Source organism: Lolium rigidum, chromosome 1, assembly GCF_022539505.1.
Source record: "Lolium rigidum isolate FL_2022 chromosome 1, APGP_CSIRO_Lrig_0.1, whole genome shotgun sequence".
Classification (NCBI taxonomy): Eukaryota; Viridiplantae; Streptophyta; class Magnoliopsida; order Poales; family Poaceae; genus Lolium; species Lolium rigidum.
Window position 1 is genome coordinate 208793287 of NC_061508.1, and position 20065 is coordinate 208813351.

The window sequence follows — 20065 nt, forward strand, 5'->3', positions numbered from 1 at the left end:
AATCTACTACGGAGTACATTGAAAATTCAGTTCACTGGGAAAGCACGGCAAGAGAGTAAAACAGAACACACACAAACTGTACATGTATGTTGAGAAGAAATAATGACTACTCATCAGATGGAAAGATCACTTTGTTCCTAGCTCTGCACAAATGCAAATGAGAGAAATTGCATTGTGATGGACTCAAGAATCACAATCAACTTAAGCAGTGCATTAAATCTATATGTTCGTATTCAAGATTTAACTGAACCTCAAACATTAGCGCAAGACAAAAACCACCTTCCATCGAAGTTGTCAACAAAAATCTGTCTAACCAAATAATGAGGTCACTTGTCCACTCTTAAGTTCTCCAAAATGTACTCTGGCCTTAATAGATATTTATCCCTCTTCACTGATATTAGCATTATCGCAAGTCATAAAAGTACATTAGCTCCACATGAAGAGAAGAACAAAGTTTCCAAAAACAAGAAAACAGAAATGAAAGCAAAGGAAAACAACTACAAACACTTATGATTGTTCTACTTAAGCGGTACCCGCTCATTTTAGATGCAACATAGCTAATCTCAGCTAAAATCTTTCAGCCTTCTCTTTAACACATCCAAGGACTTCTTTCGAGCATTCTGCACCATGTTTCTACTTGAAAGGCTCCCAAACAAACTGTCTGGAGCATCCCTGAACTTGTCACAGATGATGGCTACCTTCTTCTGGTCCAAGGACCCATAATTCTTCTCTCTGATTGCAGAATTCATGAAGCTCTCGGGCTGGTTGCTGAGCAAAAGATTGGTCAGCTGCCTAATTTCGACTAGGCAATCTTTGAAACTTGTTTGCTTTCTAAGGTCCGACAACCCAGTGCTGTGAAATCTGTCTTCTGCAAACTCTTCTAACAACCTCAGGTCAATGTCAATACCTGCAACAGCATTGACACTGAACCTTTTCACCCTGTCACTGAGAATTACTGTTATTATAGAGTCCGAGATGTGGCTGAGTGCACCAGAAACGACCTTGAAGAGGATCTCCCTCGGCAAAACCGGTTGTGCAGTCGATACTACCATGTCAAGGTAGATGAGGACTTCATTCATGTAGTCATTTGCATGTTCTGGAGCTTCCTCTGCTGTCCAATTGATGCTGGTCAACAGCAACATAAATTCATCGATCTTGGAATTAGCCAAGGTTATTAATCCATTGAACGCTGCATTTTGGGAGGCTTTGAGGACAGCTCTAGCAGTCAAACCAGAATGAGGCTTCTCAAGAAGCCGCTTAGGAAGACCACAAAGCTGGGCAGCATGCATGAGGAATGTATCACATGACCGCTCAAGAGTAGCAATATTTCCGGCAATCTGTACCAGCTGTGCAATCTCCAAACTACCACTATGTATTGATTTCAGGAGACCATCATTTAGTACCTCAATTAAAAGTTTATCTAGGTATCTTTTGACCACATCATAGGAGTTCATCATTACACCATACGACAAGTAGCTTACCAAATCCTCAATAAAAGAACGCACAATACGGCAAACACCAGGAACTGAAGAGGAAAATGGAGCAACATATGGCAAATCAGGGACTACCTGAATGGGCTCAAGTTGTAATGCTGTGACATTCATGTTGTACTCATTTTCCTTCTTTATAACCATCCTTTCATACGAGTCCTTAGCAAAGACAGCTTGTATCTGCTTCCGACAATCAGAAACAAGCAGCTCATGATATCTGCCCCTATTTTTTTCAAGAACTTCAAACAAAGATGTGGCTTGATATCCATACTTCTTCATGGTTGCAGCCAGAAGAGAGACATAATCTTTTACAAGGAGGTGGTGGTTAGCAGCATCCATGCGAGTGAACTGTTCCTCTAAAATAGTTGTGACCTTAGAAATAGATGCTTCCCACATTGTCTCAACCTGGCTCTCAGATAGAAGTCCCTCTGCAGTTCGAAGAACACGGTCTTCAACAATAAAAAACCCAGCTACCTGAGCAAGGAAGTGCTGGTGGGACTCGAGGAAAGGTTGTGCTGTAGAAATTTGCATGTCCAAGTTAAGCTGCATGAGCCTGTTACTGCAGTAATATTCTCGAAACTTCTCCCCAAGGCCAAGGCATATGTGAATGTTGTATGCTCGATATACTGGTGTAAGATCAAACTCTAGTGTTGATTCCTCATCTATGTACTCCACATCCAAGGCATAAGCATGCTCATCAAACCCGACACGACTACACTCTTCTGCTTCCCTCTGCCGGGCACGCATTCCCTCATCTTTCTGACGATCCAAAGAAGCTTGGCGTATCGAGGCCTGTCCAATCTCCATTGCGAACTTTCTTATATACACAAGCCACTCATTAAACTCACCTGAAACTTTCTTCTCGATGTACAGTTTCATCATTGGTATTTGTTTCTGAACAACGTTTTTAAGAGGCTTCAGAGGAATATTTTGTAGGTAGTCCTTCTCAATCAGCTCCAAAGTCTTCAATGCAGTGTGAAACTTGCCCCCAGCAATGTCCCTGTTGCACACCTGACAGAGACTGGTGATCTGCAGACATATTTTCAATGTCGCCAGCGCTTCCCCAAGATTTTTATTCGCGGCATACAACTCGAGAAGCTCATCGAGCTTCAGCAGTAAGGCGCTAGCAACCTCCTGCAAGCGGAGATTCTCTCCCGACAGAGCAGCCTTGAGCCCATCAGCATCGACTAACACCCCACGCAGCTCATCAACCGCGAGGATGAATTCCTCGTAGTGAAGCCTACAAAGTTCCTCAATCTCAACCTCCTTTCTCTTCGCGATACCCCTGAGGTTGTGGAAGAGAGCCTCTGGCTTCCCAGACTCGAAAGCATGCCGCACAATGGGGCCCAAATCCTCATTGTTTGATACGAAGCCAGCGAGGGCCGTACCAATTCCACCATTTCCACTCTCCCCGACACCCCTCTTCTTGGTCTGTGCTGTCATGGTTTAACTGCAACACAAAATGGAAAGCAATCATTTATCATTCAGACTTCTGAGAAAGATTTAGACACTACAGATGGAACAACGAATAAGTAGGGAAATCCTTATATCATTTTCTTGTAGAATGCAAAAATATCAAACAGTTTTTGTTTTTCCCCTGAAAATAAACGGCTACTAGTATGAGTTCAGGCCATCAGGGTAACGAGACACAAAAATACATGGCGGATGCAACCTCCTGTCACCCAACACATCAGCACATACAGATCTTGATTACGCTTTTTACCGTTACAGCATAGTGATAAATTATGCCATGCCTCAAGTCAAACTTGGCAGCTACAAGAAAAACATTTTTGCATAACTATTCTAATTTTCATATAGCAGATACTTTCATATAGCCAACAAAACGCAAAAGGTGTGAACAATGTTAAGCAGTGAGACTATTTAATTAGCTGTCGTTAAATTCCTTAAGAGGAATACTATGAAAGTATTATTTTGCAGTATCGTGCATGGTCCCTTTCTTGCTCAACTGAACTGAGGAATCAGACATGAGCAGAGCATGTATGCTGACCCTGAACGGCTGAAGAACAGACACCCCAAGCAGCACATCAGGGCAGGACAAGATCTTGAAAGATGGTGACCCCCATTGCCACCTCTTCCAATTATTGCTAGTCCTAGCAATCCTCACAGGTCACTGTCCAGATTCAGTTCTGAAATCAATCTACTGTTGACACTGTGCGAGTTACTTGTCTGTGCTCTGCTAATTAGGAAATCAATGGAGCGGATAGAGAGGCTGGGGCAAATCTACCGGCAGCGGAGCCTCGAGAATGCGGAATCCCCGGCACCAGACGCCCCCTTGGCCCGCAGGCGCAACGGCTTCATGGCGAGAGAGTGGACTGCCGCGCCCCTAAACCCTATACCCCCAAACAATTGTGGCAAGAAGAAAGATACACGCACAAATCGGACGCTGCGGCACATTTCTCTGTGAGAGAACCGGCTCAAATCAAGAAGAAACGTACTCTAATCAGGAGGGGGCTGAAACAACAGTTGATCTGTAGTGGGAGACGGGGGGAAACTCTAGGAGGGAGCAACGAAGGAAGCCGGCGGCGGGTGGCAGAGCAGGGGGGCGAGGAGGAGGGGGGTAGTTACCGGAGAGAAGGCCGCGTCGTCGTGGCCGTCCTCGGACTTGCCGTCCCCGCTTGTGCGCCGCCGCTCTCAGGCCGTTCTGGACGAGGCAAAGGTTGGCGTGAGAGCACGCGAAGGTCCGCGTCGGCCGTGTGTCTCCACCTGGTGCGTCCAGGAGAAAGCCGGCTGAGACCCATTCGTGGAACGGGACGGACACCCCGAGGACCAAGCTGCCGTGCCAAAGCAACAAGGACCGGGTGTGGTTGTGCGGCGACAGGTTCTAGGGGCATCTCCAACGCGATGACCCATCCCGCGCTCGTACGTTCGGATGGGTTCAGTCGGACAAAAAAACACGGCCTAGCGCGTAGACCCATCCCAAAAACGGATGGCCGCGGCGTACGGGACGACCCAAACTCGGTCCAAATCTGGGATGAGTTTGCGTGGCCGCGAACGCCGATGGCTGGCCGGTCGCGTCCTTCCCTTGTGCACCCCTGGCCCGCCTATCTGTCTCCCAAAACAAATCCACTCCACTCCACTCCCAAAACCTAGAGATAGCCGACGAAGCTCCTGCCGCCGCCACCGCCACCATCGGAGATGAGGCCTAGCTCGCGTCCGTTGTCGCTCCTCCCGTGGAGGCGGGTCCTGTCGTGGACGCTCCGGTGGTCGTGGAGCCCGGGTTGGCGACGAAGAAGGTGAAGCCCAAGCTCACCGTGGAGGAGAGGGCGATGGAGACCAAGAAGCGGGGCGACCGACGCAGGGCGCTCGAGCAACGGAAGAAGGAGGCCGTTGCCGCCGAGGAGCGGGTTCGGGCCGCGCAGCAGCTCCTCCAACTCCAAACGCAGGTGAATGCGAATGTGATGCAAGAGCAGGCCATGCTCTTTTACGGCCACGCAGCGCTCGCTCAGCACATGATCATCCCGGGCGCCGGCACTGCTGATACGTCTCCAACGTATCTATAATTTCCGATGTTCCATGCTTGTTTTATGACAATACCAACATGTTTTGTTCACACTTTATATCATTTTTATGCGTTTTCCGGAACTAACCTATTGACGAGATGCCGAAAGGCCAGTTCGTTGTTCTCGCTGTTTTTGGTTTCGAAATCCTAGTAAGGAAATATTTTCGGAATCGGACGAAATCAATTCCGGGGATCTTATAATTTCGCGAAGCTTCCGGAGCACCGGAGAAGGGCCGAGAGAGGTGCCGGGGGGCCCACACCACCTGGCCGCGCGGCCCAAGGGGGCGCGCCCCCTATGGTGGCACCACCCCGTGGCCCCTCCGACTCCGATTCTTCGCCTATTTAAGCCGTCGTGACCTAAAAACATCGACGGAAAGGACGAACCTCCGAGAAAGACTCCGTGGGCGCCGCCACATCGCGAAACTCCAATTCGGGGGACGAAGTCTCGTTCCGGCACCTCGCCGGGACGGGAATTGCCCCGGAGCCGTCTCCACCGCCGTCTTCACCGCCATCTTCACCGCCATCGCTGCCTCCATGATGAGGAGGGAGTAATCCACCCCCGAGGCTGAGGGCTTCGCTGTAGCTATGTGGTTCATCTCTCTCCCATGTACCTCAATACAATAATCTCATGAGCTGCTTTACATGATTGAGATTCATATGATTTTTGTATCACAATTCATCTATGTGCTACTCTAGTGATGTTATTAAAGTAGTTCTATTCCTCCTGCACGTGTGTAAAGGCGACAGTGTGTGCACCGTGTTAGTACTTGGTTTATGCTATGATCATGATCTCTTGTAGATTGTGAAGTTAACTATTGCTATGATAATATTGATGCGATCTATTCCTCCTACATATGCATGAAGGTTATAGTGTGCATGCTATGCTAGTACTTGGTTTAGTCTGTTGATCTATCTTACACTAAAGGTTACTAAAACATGAGCATTATTGTGGAGCTTGTTAACTCCGGCATTGAGGGTTCGTGTAATCCTACGCAATGTGTTCATCATCCAACAAAAGTGTAGAGTATGCATTTATCTATTCTGTTATGTGATCAATGTTGAGAGTGTCCACTAGTGAAAGTGTAATCCCTAGGCCTTGTTCCTAAATACTGCTATCGCTACTTGCTTACTGTTTTACTGCGTTACTACTGCTGCAATACTACCACCATCAACTACACGCCAGCAAGCTATTTTCTGGCACCGTTGCTACTTATTCATACCACCTGTATTTCACTATCTCTTCGCCGAACTAGTACACCTATTTGGTGTGTTGGGGACACAAGAGACTTCTTGCTTTGTGGTTGCAGGGTTGCATGAGAGGGATATCTTTGACCTCTTCCTCCCTGAGATCGATAAACCTTGGGTGATCCACTTAAGGGAAAACTTGATGCTGTTCTACAAACCTCTGCTCTTGGAGGCCCAACACTGTCTACAGGAAAGGAGGGGGAACGTAGACATCAACTGCCTCGGGGGGAGCTCGGCCTCGTCCGTGACCCGGCCCCTTCCTCCAAGGTCAACAGCCCCGCCGACTGCCCCGTTTGGGTACACGCCCGGCGCACAGAAATTGGGGCGCATTTGGGGCGCTACGCGTACCCGTCATGGGATGGGTCACCGGAGGTGGGCGAGTCCATGACGGGCCATCGCCTTCGTCCATTGACCTCAACCGTGCGCCGGCGAACTCTAAAGGCCCAAAGCACCTAGGAGCAGCAGCGATGACCGGTGCACGCAACCTGCTCGACGATTTGTTGGTCGAGCGCACGCCACCATCGATGGCACCGTCCACCGTGCAGGTCCCTCCGTCTTACCCGCAGACAATGCCGACCACCGTGCCATATCCTTCAGCCGAGCAGGCTCCCCAGCCACCTCCCATTGACACACAGGAGGACACCACCGTGCCATACCCCGGCAGCATGAACATCGAGGAGGAGCCGTTGTTCGCTGACGAGCTGACACAAGCCGCAGCTCGAGGTCGCCGGGTTAGCAAAAGAACTAGCAACTACACGACACTCCATGGCACGGTAACAATGAACAAAAGACCTTTGCCTTCCCTCATTGTTAGAAGGAACTCCATGGCACCCCCAAGTTCTAGGAGGGGTACGACGGGCACATGGCCACCTTGACTGGCAACAAGACCGCCAAAGATGCCACGATCATTGACCTTGATGGTGGGCAGCCTTGCGGTAGCTCCGCTTCTCGTGCAATTTGTCCACGCGGCCACAAGTCAACCAAAGCCGACATGAAGTGTGATGATGCGTCCATGCTATTGTTTGGCACTTTTAAGGAGATGCATGCTGACATAGAGGTGTCCACGGACAAGAGGGATGAGAGGAGGCACCGGGAGAAAGAAGAGGACAGGAAGAACTACTTCGATGTCCAAAAGAAGAAGCTTGAGATTGAAGAGGTGAAGGCCAAGACCAAACCTAGAGAAATTGAGCTTAAAGAGGGAGAAATTGAGCTCATAGAAATGGCAAGGGCCAAAGAGGTGGAGTTGAAGGAGAAGGAAGTTCAGCTCAAATGGCAAGCCGAGGACAACCTGATCATGAACGCCGACTTGACCACCATGAGCGAGGCGAAGAGAGCTTGGTTGGAGAAGAGGCAGAAGGAGCGCACAAATTGAGTTGACAATCTCAATTTGTAATTTTTATATTTTTTCAAACTATGGCACATTTCGTTTCTTCATAATGCTACATTTTATTTGATATTATTTTATGCTATTCGATATTATTCTATATTTGTTAGATATTATTTTATATTTTAAGATATTATTTATAAGTATGTGTGGCCAAATGGCTATTTCTCAAAGAAATAGGCCAATGGGCAAATAGGTGGCCGCTGCGTTGGGCGCAGCGTGCGACCCAAACGGACACACGGATGCGGGGCGCTGTCCGCGTGTCCCAAACGGTCCAAAACGGATGGCCCAGCGTGTCCGTTTGGGTCGCCGGGTTGGAGAGGCACTAAGCTCACAATCACAAAAGTGATCCAAGCAATGTCACTGATATATTATTCATCTTAAACAAACTCCGAGAATGAATTTGCAACAACATTCATATTTTCCCCTCTCGAAAATGCACTTCCTCTGCCCAAATTAACTGACATAGCTCAAAAATACTCCCTTCCTTCATAATTACTTTGCGTCCTTGGTTTGGTCAAAATCAAACTTTGTAAACTTTAATCAAATATTTACAAAAATATTAGTATTTAAAAAGTAAAACCTATTGTATTAGAATTATTATATAATATACTTTTATATTACATATATTTGATATTGTCGATATTAATATTATGTTTACTATATTTTCAATCAAAATTTATGAAGTTTCACTTTCATTAAACCCACAACGAGAACTAAATAAGAATGGAGGGAGTACATTTGTACTATATGGCTGCTTCATTTAATTTGGACGACGTATTTATTTTCACACAATCCGCTATTCTAGGTCCACAGCTAGAAATCCCCAACACTGCCTAGTGTTAATGTTCAACAAGATACACTCCCACAAACACAATGGCACGTCACATCATCCAACAACCACAAAAACATTCTTTCTAGATTTTGTTTCTCTACCAGTTGTCACAATCATCACCACCATCTTCATTCATCTGCATCATTTTATTACACATCCAAGAGGTGAAGCATTTCTTCAATGAATCTTACTCAGTATAGTCTCAATAAGGGACATGTATCTAAATATTCAGGACAGGATGTTCCTACACCCGGGTGCATATGCACCATTTATTTAAAATGCATATTAAACATATTTAATAATGTTAAAAAAATGCAAATAAAAATTCCTCGTGTTTACCTTGACATGTTACATGCTTACAAAGTTGTTTCAGCAAAAATCGATATGTTTCGTGCTTTATGCAAAAAAGATAAATCTTTGGTGCTAAAATAGTCTATTTTTCGAGGCATTATTTGTCTTTTTTACACAGCATATAAAAATTGTTGGTTTTATGTGAAATTTTACGTGCACACGTAGAACATGTTCCTCTACATGCTAAAATTATTTCCTAAATTTTTTACTGTATGTTTTATACATACCGGGTGCATATGCATCCGGGATCAGATTTGGTTTTCCGGTTCTAACATTCCTATTTTGATTGGTTGTTTCTCAAATGAAAAAAAACACAACCCTTTCCATCACTTCTCTACATAGTGACATTCGGAGCTAGAAGCGGAGAAGAGAAATTACAACTAGCAACGCAGATATACATTGGAATGAAATGAAAGAGGGAGAAGGTGATGCATCGGTTACCAAGCTCAGCTAGGAGGAAGCGGGTGGTATTGGTCTGGAATTCACTCCTAGGAGAGCCTAATTTACTCGTGACTAGGATGAAGATATGCCCAGTATTTTGTGAAGACACAAGCGTAACATATTAGATCGATGACAATTTTCTAAAACAAGCTCTATTCATCAGCTTCTAGATCGGCTAGCATATCGTTGCAAGTCCTGTAATTTAAATATTTGAGTTGACATGCAGAACTTGAGACAACCACCAGAAAATCTGAGAGAAATACACAAGCCTACGGTTGGTCGTCCCAATAGTATTTCCGAACAACCCATATACACATCTCTTACAGCGGCACATTCAAAGAAAAAATGATGGACATATCCCTCTTGGTCATAAAACCGCCATTTGGTGTTACCCATCTAGCCTCTCTTTTTCCATATTAATAAAAATGTAGATATTTATTTTCAAAAAAGTGTAGACATTTGATTTAGTAAATAATTACATTTTTTTATCTCTGTTGGAAAATACTACTTTGTTTCTCACATCGTCTTGTTACTTTTTATACCTCTTAACTTCTTTGGGTTTCTATTACTTTTACTAGAGATAACAATGGGCAAGTTTAGCTGGGTGAAGCACCTAGTAATCTATCGGTGTGCCCGGAGATATCCACCAGAAACTTTTGGGCTCATATTCATAACTGCCAAATACCCCATGGTCCATAAAGATCCTTTTATACCAAACTAGTTCAAATGCCCGTGCGTTGCTACGGGTCCTCAAATTTTAATTTATAATGCACATATATAATTCACAACTCACATGTGAAATTTAAAAAGATAGTAGATTTCTAGGTGGATATATAGAGTAGCAAAGTAGATGATAAAAAAGCGAAATTCAATTCGGCTCCCGGGTGCGTATGCTCCTTCTACCAAAAAGTCATATTTATAAATGTTGAATTTTTTTTGACTAATAAAATCTACATGTGCCATAATATATGTGTATGTCGTCAAATTTTCAAAAAACCAATATTTTTTGTGGTCTTTGTAAAAAGGAGAAAAATTATCTTGTGAAAATCATTATTTTTAGCACTGAATTTTGTTCACACACGTTACATGACAAGTCGATTTTTTATGAAACGACTTTGTGAGCGCGTAGCACATGCAAATTTTTATTTCAATTATTTTGAAATACAAAATATGTGTAAGATGCATTTCAAAATAGAGGGAACATATGCTCCCATGTCCCAAAACACCACTCCCATAAAAAAGAGGACCGAATGTTGGTTGGATCTATCATAGAAGAACTTAAAACATAGCCATAAAAATAAGATACATGAATGTAATAACAAGATAACATTGTTGTGCATCTGTGTGGTTTCAAATTCTAGGTAAAAATACATACATCACTGACGTATATCATATATCATGAGACAGAGCAATTAACTGGAGCGGTGATATCAACATATGTACATGTCCAACAAACTTCCTAAAAGGGAAGGTCTGTTGCTACGGAGAAATAAGCATACGTATAGGTGAATCTGTCAATTGATAAATCTATTTTAGGAAGGCATTGCACGAACTGCGTGGCGAGAAAATCACAATCCCCACCCTCGACCACCCTTTCTATATCACAAGGACATCAACTAATTTCAGCTCTTATGATGCTTCCATGCTACCGAACAATATAGGCAGTTTAAAAATATTTTAAACACAAATCTGAATATAAATAGTTTCTAAGAAAACTAACGCAAAGCTTCTAGACCAGTCATGAAGTAAGAAGTGAGAAAAACATCACTATAACTATAGATCTCTCAATGTACCAAGACTAACAAGAAACGATGCCCTGACATATGTGACTTTCAGTATAGAAGATGGAAGGGCTCTAAGCTCCCGTAATTCGCATATCCGATTCAATGAAAAACTTGCGATGCTCAATAAAAGTACTTTTGTAGGTGAACCTTTTTTTAGTACTTTTGTAGGTGAAAACCTTCAAAAAAAAGGTTCACCGACAATAAGGTTTTCAAGGTGTGTAGCTAGTAAAATCACTGAAGCAGCATCGTACAAAATCGTGCAAGTGGACATGAGAACTTTTTGTATGTACCTTCTGTCAAATTGGCAAATTGCATATAACACATCTGCATGCTTCGGAATAAGCATTTTAAAAATGTCTGAAATAAGAAACTGGATTATGCATAAACAACAAACTGTGCTTCCCCATTACAACAATAAAATTGTCAACATGAGGTCAGCAATTCAAAACTCCTTTTACAACACAACTATCCGCGGTTGTTGTACCAAAGTGCCATGCAGCACCTGATGCTTGAGTGCCCCTTGTCCAAGCTGGTCTGGCACAAGATCATGGTGGAGCAGGTTGTATTATAATCGCATGGTGGTCAGCCTGGTGACATGTGAAATTGTTCATTCCACCCTACTTAAGGGTGAAACGGTTGTTTCTACATCTCTGCAATCCAAATGAATAGAACAGTATGTATTCCAACAATTTTCAGCTATCCTGGACACATTAGCGTGTTAATTATATATGAGGAAAGAAAACACAAAAGAAAATGACGAAAAAGGCACTCTCAACAGTCACTTAAGTACTCTTAACTCTCATACGAGCTATATAGCAAAGGCATAAGTTGCACATAGTCATTGAATATTCAACTCTACACATAACAGCCACATACCAAGCGACAGAAAAGCATTAACTTGCTAAGTACTCCATGTCTTTCTCCGCATCTTCACTCCTACGAGAAAATAATCAAAACTACACAATTAGTGAGCATCACACTGGGATTATAACATTTCAATCAAACTTACAACATTTCATCTGGCTAAAAGGAAAATTACCCCAGCATTTAAGAATATTTTGGTGCTAGCAGGGCGAAGATGGTGGAAAACAATCCACAGAGCCTCTCACTTGTAATCCAAAAAGAAAACTATCAAGTTGTAACCAAAATCTAGTAACAAATTCACTACAGTGTAGTTGTTTGGCCAGGGTTGGTTCAGTACTGAAAATGGACATTAATTCCTTCAGGTAAGACAATAACAACTAAAAATAGCTCATTTTAACACAAAGTGAAAAGATTATATTTTCAACCAAGTATAACTATAAATTGATTTAAAAGCCATACCAATACCACACAATCTATCAAGAAGCTAGACCTTATTAACTCATAAACATGTGGAGTAATTTTTTTGAGACAAAATGCACGTAAACAAGAGGTAGCTGATCTGATCCCCTTTGCACCAAAATTTTAATAAATCAGTCCGCAAGATAGAAAAGGAGAGGGAGCTATAAATACATATATAACCTAGTATGGATTGTACTTAAGATAAAATTTACAACCTACGGGATAGCAAAAGAAGGGAAAACATAAAATGTTTGTCTGAACTAATGGCACAAAGAAGTACAGTAGCTTGTAGGTTGTTTCTTCTGAGCTAATGGCTCAGAGTAGCATAGTAGTCTCTACAAGTTTTTTTTTGTCTGAACTAACGGAATAGCATCTGCAAGTTCTTTCACGAAAAACCATAATCGGCAAAAGGATTACCATAGTTGATACAGAGCTGCTCCACCACCTTATCTACCACACTTTCACATCACAACATCAGTATGCACATAGCATTTAGTACTAAGTAACAGATTTGGGAAATCTTGCGGCTTCTATAATATATTACCGTTTAACAGCCAAAGATTTAAATAATACAAACAAGAGAGCATTATCAACATGCGGAAAGAGAACTAAATTTCTAAATATCAAATGTTGAATGCTCCTTTTGGACATTGTATATTACATGCATGGACGTAAGAGTGCAAGGAAGAAAGGGTGCTTACAAAATGATGTCATTTTCTTGTGGTGCACCATCAAGAATAGCTTGCATGAAAGTATAGCTGATATATAGAACTGAAGAAAGCACTATAATAAGTCTATTAACTCACCTTCATAAAAAAAACTCAAGGTTGATATGCTTTTCTAGTTTGTCATTATCAAAACTAAATTGGGAATCCGGAAACGCGACTCAAATACCATTTATCAGTAAAACAAAAGCATGAATAATTTGTCCAGTACACAGCAGAAAAGACTCATAAGACCATGAAGTGGCTCAACCTTCAGAATATGGGCACAGAGCATTAATATAGTTTGGAGTCTGTATGCCGCTTCTCTAATATATAAGGTTTAACACCCAACAATTTAAATAATACAAACAAGAGAACATTATCAACATGAAACGGAAAACAAATATATTTATAAATATTAAATGAAGGATATGCTCCTCTTGCACATTTCATAATTAGAGTGCAAGGAATAAGGGGTGATCACAGAATGGTGTCATACTCCTGTGATGCACCATCAAGAATACCTTGCGGTAAACTATAGCTGATCTACAGGATTGAACTAAGCCCTATTAGTACATTTGATTGCAGTAAACAAGAAGGAACATAATAATAGATTAACTACCTTTGATCTGGAATCTGCTCTGCTCGTGTAAGATAACTCTTGTAAACACTTAGCTATCAGTACTCGCATAAAGACAAATCACATATGAAATACAAACATCATGCAGTGCGTTGAATAATTTAACGAATATTAGAGACAATTCAATAAAATGGCCAAGCATAAAGTGTAAAATTAAAAATTAGGAAATTGGGGGCCATGTTGCAGCGCGCTGAATATTTAACATGCATAATATGACAAACTCACATTGATGATTGGTGAATTTCAGAAGATGCCGGCGCACTGGGTGTCCGCCAACAGGTAAACTTGCGCACGGGTGCACCGCCGCCGGTGGGAGAGGCAGGCCGTGCATGTGCGCGCACTCATCGTCGGGTTCCTCACCAGAGTGGATTGTCACATGGGGCAGGTCCTGTTCAACACCCAGCTCGGCCTCATCTCAGCCTTTGACACCCAAATTGCTTCCTTGATACAGATCGTCTGAGTCACAATAGATGGTATATTTTGTATGTTCCCCGAGCCTGAATATTGGAGCAGAAAGCTGAAGGAAAATCGTACACATTTTATTAGTGGTTCTCTTCAAGTCACAACTCAATCAGGACCTGGAATTACGATACCAATGATGATACAGGGATGCACCACAGAGAAATGAACTCAATGTCTGAATATGACATGCTTAAAATGGGAACTGACCAAATTATGCTGACTTGTCTTGTTGGCCGAATTTGAAAGAGCGGGGGAGCACAATAATGCTTTCCCAATCATCACCCATCCTTGTGATATGAAGTCTATAGAGAAATTACATAATCTCTCAGTATTAAATCCTAATAAAGTCAAAATGGCGGAAAAAGAATAAGCACAAACATTAGATATATAGAATGCGGGAGGGAGACAATGAGAGATGGTTACCGCTGATGCATCAATAGTTTGAAGGGAGTGAGTGATTTGTGGAAAGCAACATGTGTGGCCACCATTGCAATTTGCAGGACAGAGATCTTGCCGTTGTTGGGCAAGGATAAACACCAAAAGAGGACAAGGTGAAATTGGTGAGGCCACCGGTGCAGTCTGACGATGAACACCGGAGTGGTGTGCGGGATAGGGTTTGGGTAGTGTCCGGGACATGGTTTGGGGGCAGAGGGATTCATGGTTTCAGGGGTGAGAGGATGCGCAACGAACACCAGAAGCAATGGCCTCTGCGGTCTTCACAGGGACGGTGGACTTCTCGGCAACGATCTTGTCAGACTTGGAGACATCGGCGATCATACGGGCAGCACTTTCCCAGTAGGTGAGGTCCGCAGCCTTGCCGGCTCCAAGACCACGGGTCTTGGTGGGAGTGTTCACCGAGACGAAGATGATGTCGGCCTCGGCAACGTGCTTCTCGACATCGGTGGTGAAGAAGAGGTTCTTGCCCCTGCAGGCCTTGACAACATCATCGAGGCCAGGCTCGTAGATCGGGAGTGTGTCACTGTTCCAGGCGTCAATGCGAGGCTTGGAGATATCGACGACAACAACCTCAATTGATGGGCACTTGATGGCAATGACAGCCATTGTTGGGCCACCGACGTAGCCAGCTCCGATGCAGCAACTCTTCACCATTTTGGCTGTTTACAACCTGCGATAGCAAAGAATGGGTTTCAGAGGATTGAAAAACAGGATACCACTCTGCTCATCTCTAAGTTAACAAACAGGGGCAATCGAGATTCAGATCTTGAAAAGACAATATATATGACAGAAATGAAAAGTTGAAGCAACAGAGAAATTCTACAAATTCTACCCAATTATTTCAGCATACAAGCATGGACACTTCTGAATAATCATTTAATGGAAATTTCACAACATGAGCTAACTTGAGGTGAAAAAAAATGTGCCACTGCTGCAGACTGCATACAAGGAGTATGACGCACCAAAACGAAATCACACTAATAATATAATTCAGGGGCAGTGGCGACTGGCAACAGCCGATAGAAGGAAAATTCATGGCATAGAGTACTACCAAAGTTACTAAATCAAAACAATGGATCTCGAATGAGCAGTTGGTCGGATCCGAAGACGAGTAAACATCTTGAGAAAAGCGAGAAAGAACAACTACAGCAGGGAAACCACACTTCTTGCAAGATCGGACACCAAACTACAAACTAAACCAAAGGAGATGCATGAGATCGGGGAAGACTCTCACCGGATCTCAGGAACTCGAAGAAGATCTCGAGAAGAGAACAGCTACAGAAACAGAGTAGAGGCGACTTCTTGTATGCAGAGAAGAAGCTGCCCACGAGTTGTATGCAGAGAGAAGGCCACAACTCCTTATATACCCTTTTTCCCCGAAGCTACCAAGCTCGATCTACCCCTCTCCTCTCTGGAAAATTAACCGTGTAAAGGCCGGTCAGAAAAAATCAGAATAAATGCAGGATATTCCAAGATCTGAGGTGGGGAGTTGAGGAGAACCTGAACCATCGCGTTCATGGCGCCCGCCGTCGCGTCTCGGTTCCAAAGGCCGCCCGCCCTCCCCTGCACGAACCCAACGCCACCCCGATCAGAGCCGCGAGGCAAAATCGATTCGCAGATCCGAGATAGACTCCGGCGGACTCTACCTCTCGGTTTCGCGCCGGATCGGAGCGTGCTTCGCGCATGGCGGCGGCTACGTTGCGGGAGTGGCGAGGGCTTGCGACTTTCTCGGAGGGTCTGCGAGAGTCGCCACTACCTGTGTTTCATTGGGCTTGGCCCATTTGTGCGTGCGCGGGGCGGAGCGGAGCGCGACGAACGAAACGACGAGGACGACCAAACTATTTGACGTATCGATCGATGAGGACGACCAAACGTATTGTGCATGGCAGAATAAGGAACTACTTTAGTCTTTTTAAGTAGTAGAGTAGTAGAGATACAAAAAATAATCATTCAGCATCAATAAATTCTTATGTTATACCTCAACAATAGTGAAACCCAACCACCGTGCAATAATAATATTTAAATATCCCAATAGTATTGCCATTGAAATACGATCTCTTATATCATCAATAGATAATATTCTTTTTTTAGAGAATCCGTGAGCAAATTCATGCTCACAGTCAACCCATGGGTTAGTGGGTATCATGGGTTAGTGGGTATCCGACAATGAAACCCATGAGCAGAACAAGCCCTCCATATCCGTGCCCAACGGATACCCGATCTGTAGATTATCATGAACTTTTTGTAGAAATTTTAGGTAAGTCAAACCTGGAAGGGTGAAGCATACAAACACATCAACACAATATCCAATCAAATTCTGCTCTTTTCTTTCTTCACATGAAAGATAGCTAGAGGTTCAAATGTTCAATCGAACTACTAATCATCCCCAATCAGTTGGAGAGACGACAAGTTAAGGTTACCTGCTTTTGGAGGAAGAGAGGCGGGCTCCTCAAGTCAAGTCTCCCCCGTGCAAGACGTTTCGTGCGCGTAGCAATTTAACCAACCAACCCTCAATCCCCACTCCTCCTCGTCCCTATCTCTTCCTCCTCCTTTCCCTCCTCGTTCCCCACAACCACACGGCCGGCCTCGCTCTTCCTCCGCCGCCGAATCCCGTCCAGTCCGATCTCGTAAGCGCCGGGCCTCGCCCCACTCACTCTCGATCCATTCCTTCGCCGATCGATCGATCCGATTTTTCTGACCTGACTTCTCGGTGTTTTCTGGTTTCCAGGAGCAAGAATCGCAGGCGCTTCGTCCGGTTCGATCCAGCCCGTGAGGATTCGTTCCAGAGGCTTTTCGGTGGTTGTTGGGGGGTTTCGATCGGCGAGTTTTGGGCTGATCCCGTCGTGATTTGTTGTTTGCTCGTAGGGCGGTTGCGGAACGCGTGGCGTGATGGCGAGGAGTTCGTTCAAGCTGGAGCACCCGCTCGGTTCGTCTCTTCCTGACTTTTGCCCTCTTATCTTGTGTCTGCTGTTTCGTGGTGATTGTCGTGGGAGCTGTGATCTGCTCGTTTTGTGGCTTGTTGGGAGGATTTCGATGTCCTTCACTGTAGGTTTTGGGGCAGTATGTTGCTGTGGTTAATTGTATAGTCTAATTAGATTGCCTGTTAAGGTCAGTTAGTTCGATGAACACCATGCCCTGTTGCGTAGCCGGTATCGTTTGACTAACTTGTTTCTGTTCATGGTTACTTACATGTTTCTTGTTGCGTAGCCGGTATCGTTTGACTAACTTGTTTCTGTTCATGGTTACTTACACGTTTCTTGTTGCGTAGCGGGCATTTCTGATGTGAGTGGAAGTCTTTATTCTCTGCCGTAAGATAACACATTCTGTCAATATATACTCTAATCATATTCTGGTGTAAATTTCTCTCGGGAGCTGCTGTTTCATTGCCCAGAGACTTGAAATGTCTGATATAATTATAATTGATTATTTACATGGCTATAGTGGATTAAATGAATTACAAGCGATTTTGATTGCGCACGATTTGGTGCGACTTTGATGAAGGCGTAAGCTGTAGCTTATGCAGCACTCTGTTTTATGAACTTAGGACTTAGATGGCCTTTCACCGAGCCATATTGCACTGACCAAAGAATGGCGCAAGAATCCATTTAATGGGATGCGGTATCCTTTCAATTACAACTCTTCTATTCCAATCCAATTTAATGAACGCTTTTTACATGTCTAGTTACAAGTTTTCCAATCGGTCGTCCTCCCCGGTACCAATAAAAGATAAAGTTCGATCGGTCATTACATTTCTCAATAATAAGTTCAGCTGCATCACCACTCCACTAGTTTGCTGCTGCCAAGGACCAATTAGAAAGAATCTATGGTCATGATTACTCTACCTGTCCAGTTTCCTGTAATTTCTAATTTGATTAGGTTAGACTTTGATGTTATTTTTTCCATGTCTTCCCTAGTTAAGCGGCACCATCTGTGGGTTATCTGTCTCAGTTCTTTCGGCATACTGATTTATCACGTTCTGTTTCTTTTGCTGGTTGTGGTTTTCTATGGAAACATTGTTCACTTATTGTTCTCTACAGAATTAATGTTTTCAGTGTAGAAATAGTAACTTTGTCTCATTCTGTTTATGCTATGTGTTACAGAGAGGAGGCAGGCTGAGGCCAACCGCATCAGGGAGAAGTATCCTGATAGAATTCCTGTAAGATCCTTTTTCCTGTTCACGTAGTTTGTTTTCTTTTTTTTGGTGATGGTTGTTCTAATCCAAAGCAAATTCCATGTGAATAGGTCATTGTTGAGAAGGCCGAGAAGAGCGACATCCCAGACATTGACAAGAAAAAGTCAGTTCTTATTATCTGTCTGTTCATATTTTCAGTGCCATTTAATAAATAATGCTTTAATAAGTTATTATGTTTGAAATTAGCCTTTTTGTGCTTATGATATCCTCATCCAGCAGTTTTATGTTGCTGAGTTTGTCAGACTAACAACATGCAACTGTTGGTTGGTGGTATTGCTTTGAGCATTATCCCTCTGCCAATCATCTATTTTATTCCTACTTGTCCACAGTCTTAGGTCTTCTTACTCAAGTGTTCTTTTTTCGAGCAAGTTACCATTTTAAATTGATTACCCATTCCACTTTGAATAGTCATTGCGTGTACCTCATTCCAGACAGTACATTGCAGAATGAAGATTATTGGCTTTATTATATTTATGCTGTTAACCTGTTAATTGCTTTTGTGCAATCTTGCATCTTTATAATGTCAGTTGTTACATACCATTGTACTTGTTCTAAGTTTTGGTTTCTAACATATGCAACTCCATGCAGGTACCTTGTTCCTGCTGACCTCACTGTTGGACAGTTTGTGTATGTCGTAAGGAAGCGGATCAAGCTCAGTGCTGAGAAGGCGATCTTCATCTTTGTAAAGGACACCCTCCCACCGACAGGTATGAAAGATACTAACCTGTCGTACCGCAATGTCTTGGAAACCTTTAATTTTGTTATCCTAAACACATGTTGGTCCTGCAGCTGCTCTGATGTCTGCAATCTATGAGGAGAACAAGGATGATGATGGCTTCCTCTACATGACATACAGTGGCGAGAACACCTTTGGGCTGTTCTGAGTGTGGTAGGCGATAAAACTAAAGCTGCTGGACAATTCCTCCTGTAAATAGGCATCTGAAGAAGGAAGGCCTCTGTATATATCATGGTCCACCTTGTCGTTGCAAGTCCTTGCATTTAATTGTCGAAGACGTGTCTGACGTTCAAAGCATATGATGCTCGATACGTTTTAATTACTGTCTGATCCTTCTGCCACAGTAGTTTCATTGCTCCTATGTGGTCATTGAAGTTAATGTCGTTCTAACAAATTGATATCCAGATTTAAGTGGTTAAGTTATCATTTGCTCTGGTGTTTTCTACTCCCTTTGTTGTTGCTTGGTTCTGCCAATGAATCTGACCTGGAAGGCCAGCAGCAG

The 20065-nt window shown here is 43.4% G+C and overlaps 3 protein-coding genes across 3 annotated transcripts; 1 reads left to right on the forward strand and 2 right to left on the reverse strand.

The window, feature by feature from the left end:
* Nucleotides 1-367: 367 nt before the first annotated feature.
* On the reverse strand, nucleotides 368-4174 carry LOC124688909 (exocyst complex component SEC15A-like). The gene is made up of 2 exons (XM_047222529.1): nucleotides 4077-4174; nucleotides 368-2940 (listed from the first exon to the last, which is right to left on the reverse strand). Exon 2 carries the CDS (start codon nucleotides 2931-2933, stop codon nucleotides 564-566), a length of 2370 nt encoding a protein of 789 aa, XP_047078485.1. The 5' UTR covers nucleotides 2934-2940; nucleotides 4077-4174; the 3' UTR covers nucleotides 368-563.
* Nucleotides 4175-14789: 10615 nt separating this feature from the next.
* LOC124683028 (UDP-glucose 6-dehydrogenase 5-like) lies at nucleotides 14790-15289 on the reverse strand. Its single transcript, XM_047217609.1, has one exon. It carries the CDS (start codon nucleotides 15287-15289, stop codon nucleotides 14843-14845), a length of 447 nt encoding a protein of 148 aa, XP_047073565.1. The 3' UTR covers nucleotides 14790-14842.
* A 1881-nt stretch (nucleotides 15290-17170) lies between these two features.
* LOC124688918 (autophagy-related protein 8C) lies at nucleotides 17171-19989 on the forward strand. Its single transcript, XM_047222542.1, has 7 exons — nucleotides 17171-17262; nucleotides 17364-17404; nucleotides 17501-17561; nucleotides 18736-18791; nucleotides 18878-18930; nucleotides 19416-19534; nucleotides 19617-19989. Exons 3-7 carry the CDS (start codon nucleotides 17525-17527, stop codon nucleotides 19709-19711), a joined length of 360 nt encoding a protein of 119 aa, XP_047078498.1. The 5' UTR covers nucleotides 17171-17262; nucleotides 17364-17404; nucleotides 17501-17524; the 3' UTR covers nucleotides 19712-19989.
* The last annotated feature ends 76 nt before the right edge of the window (nucleotides 19990-20065 follow it).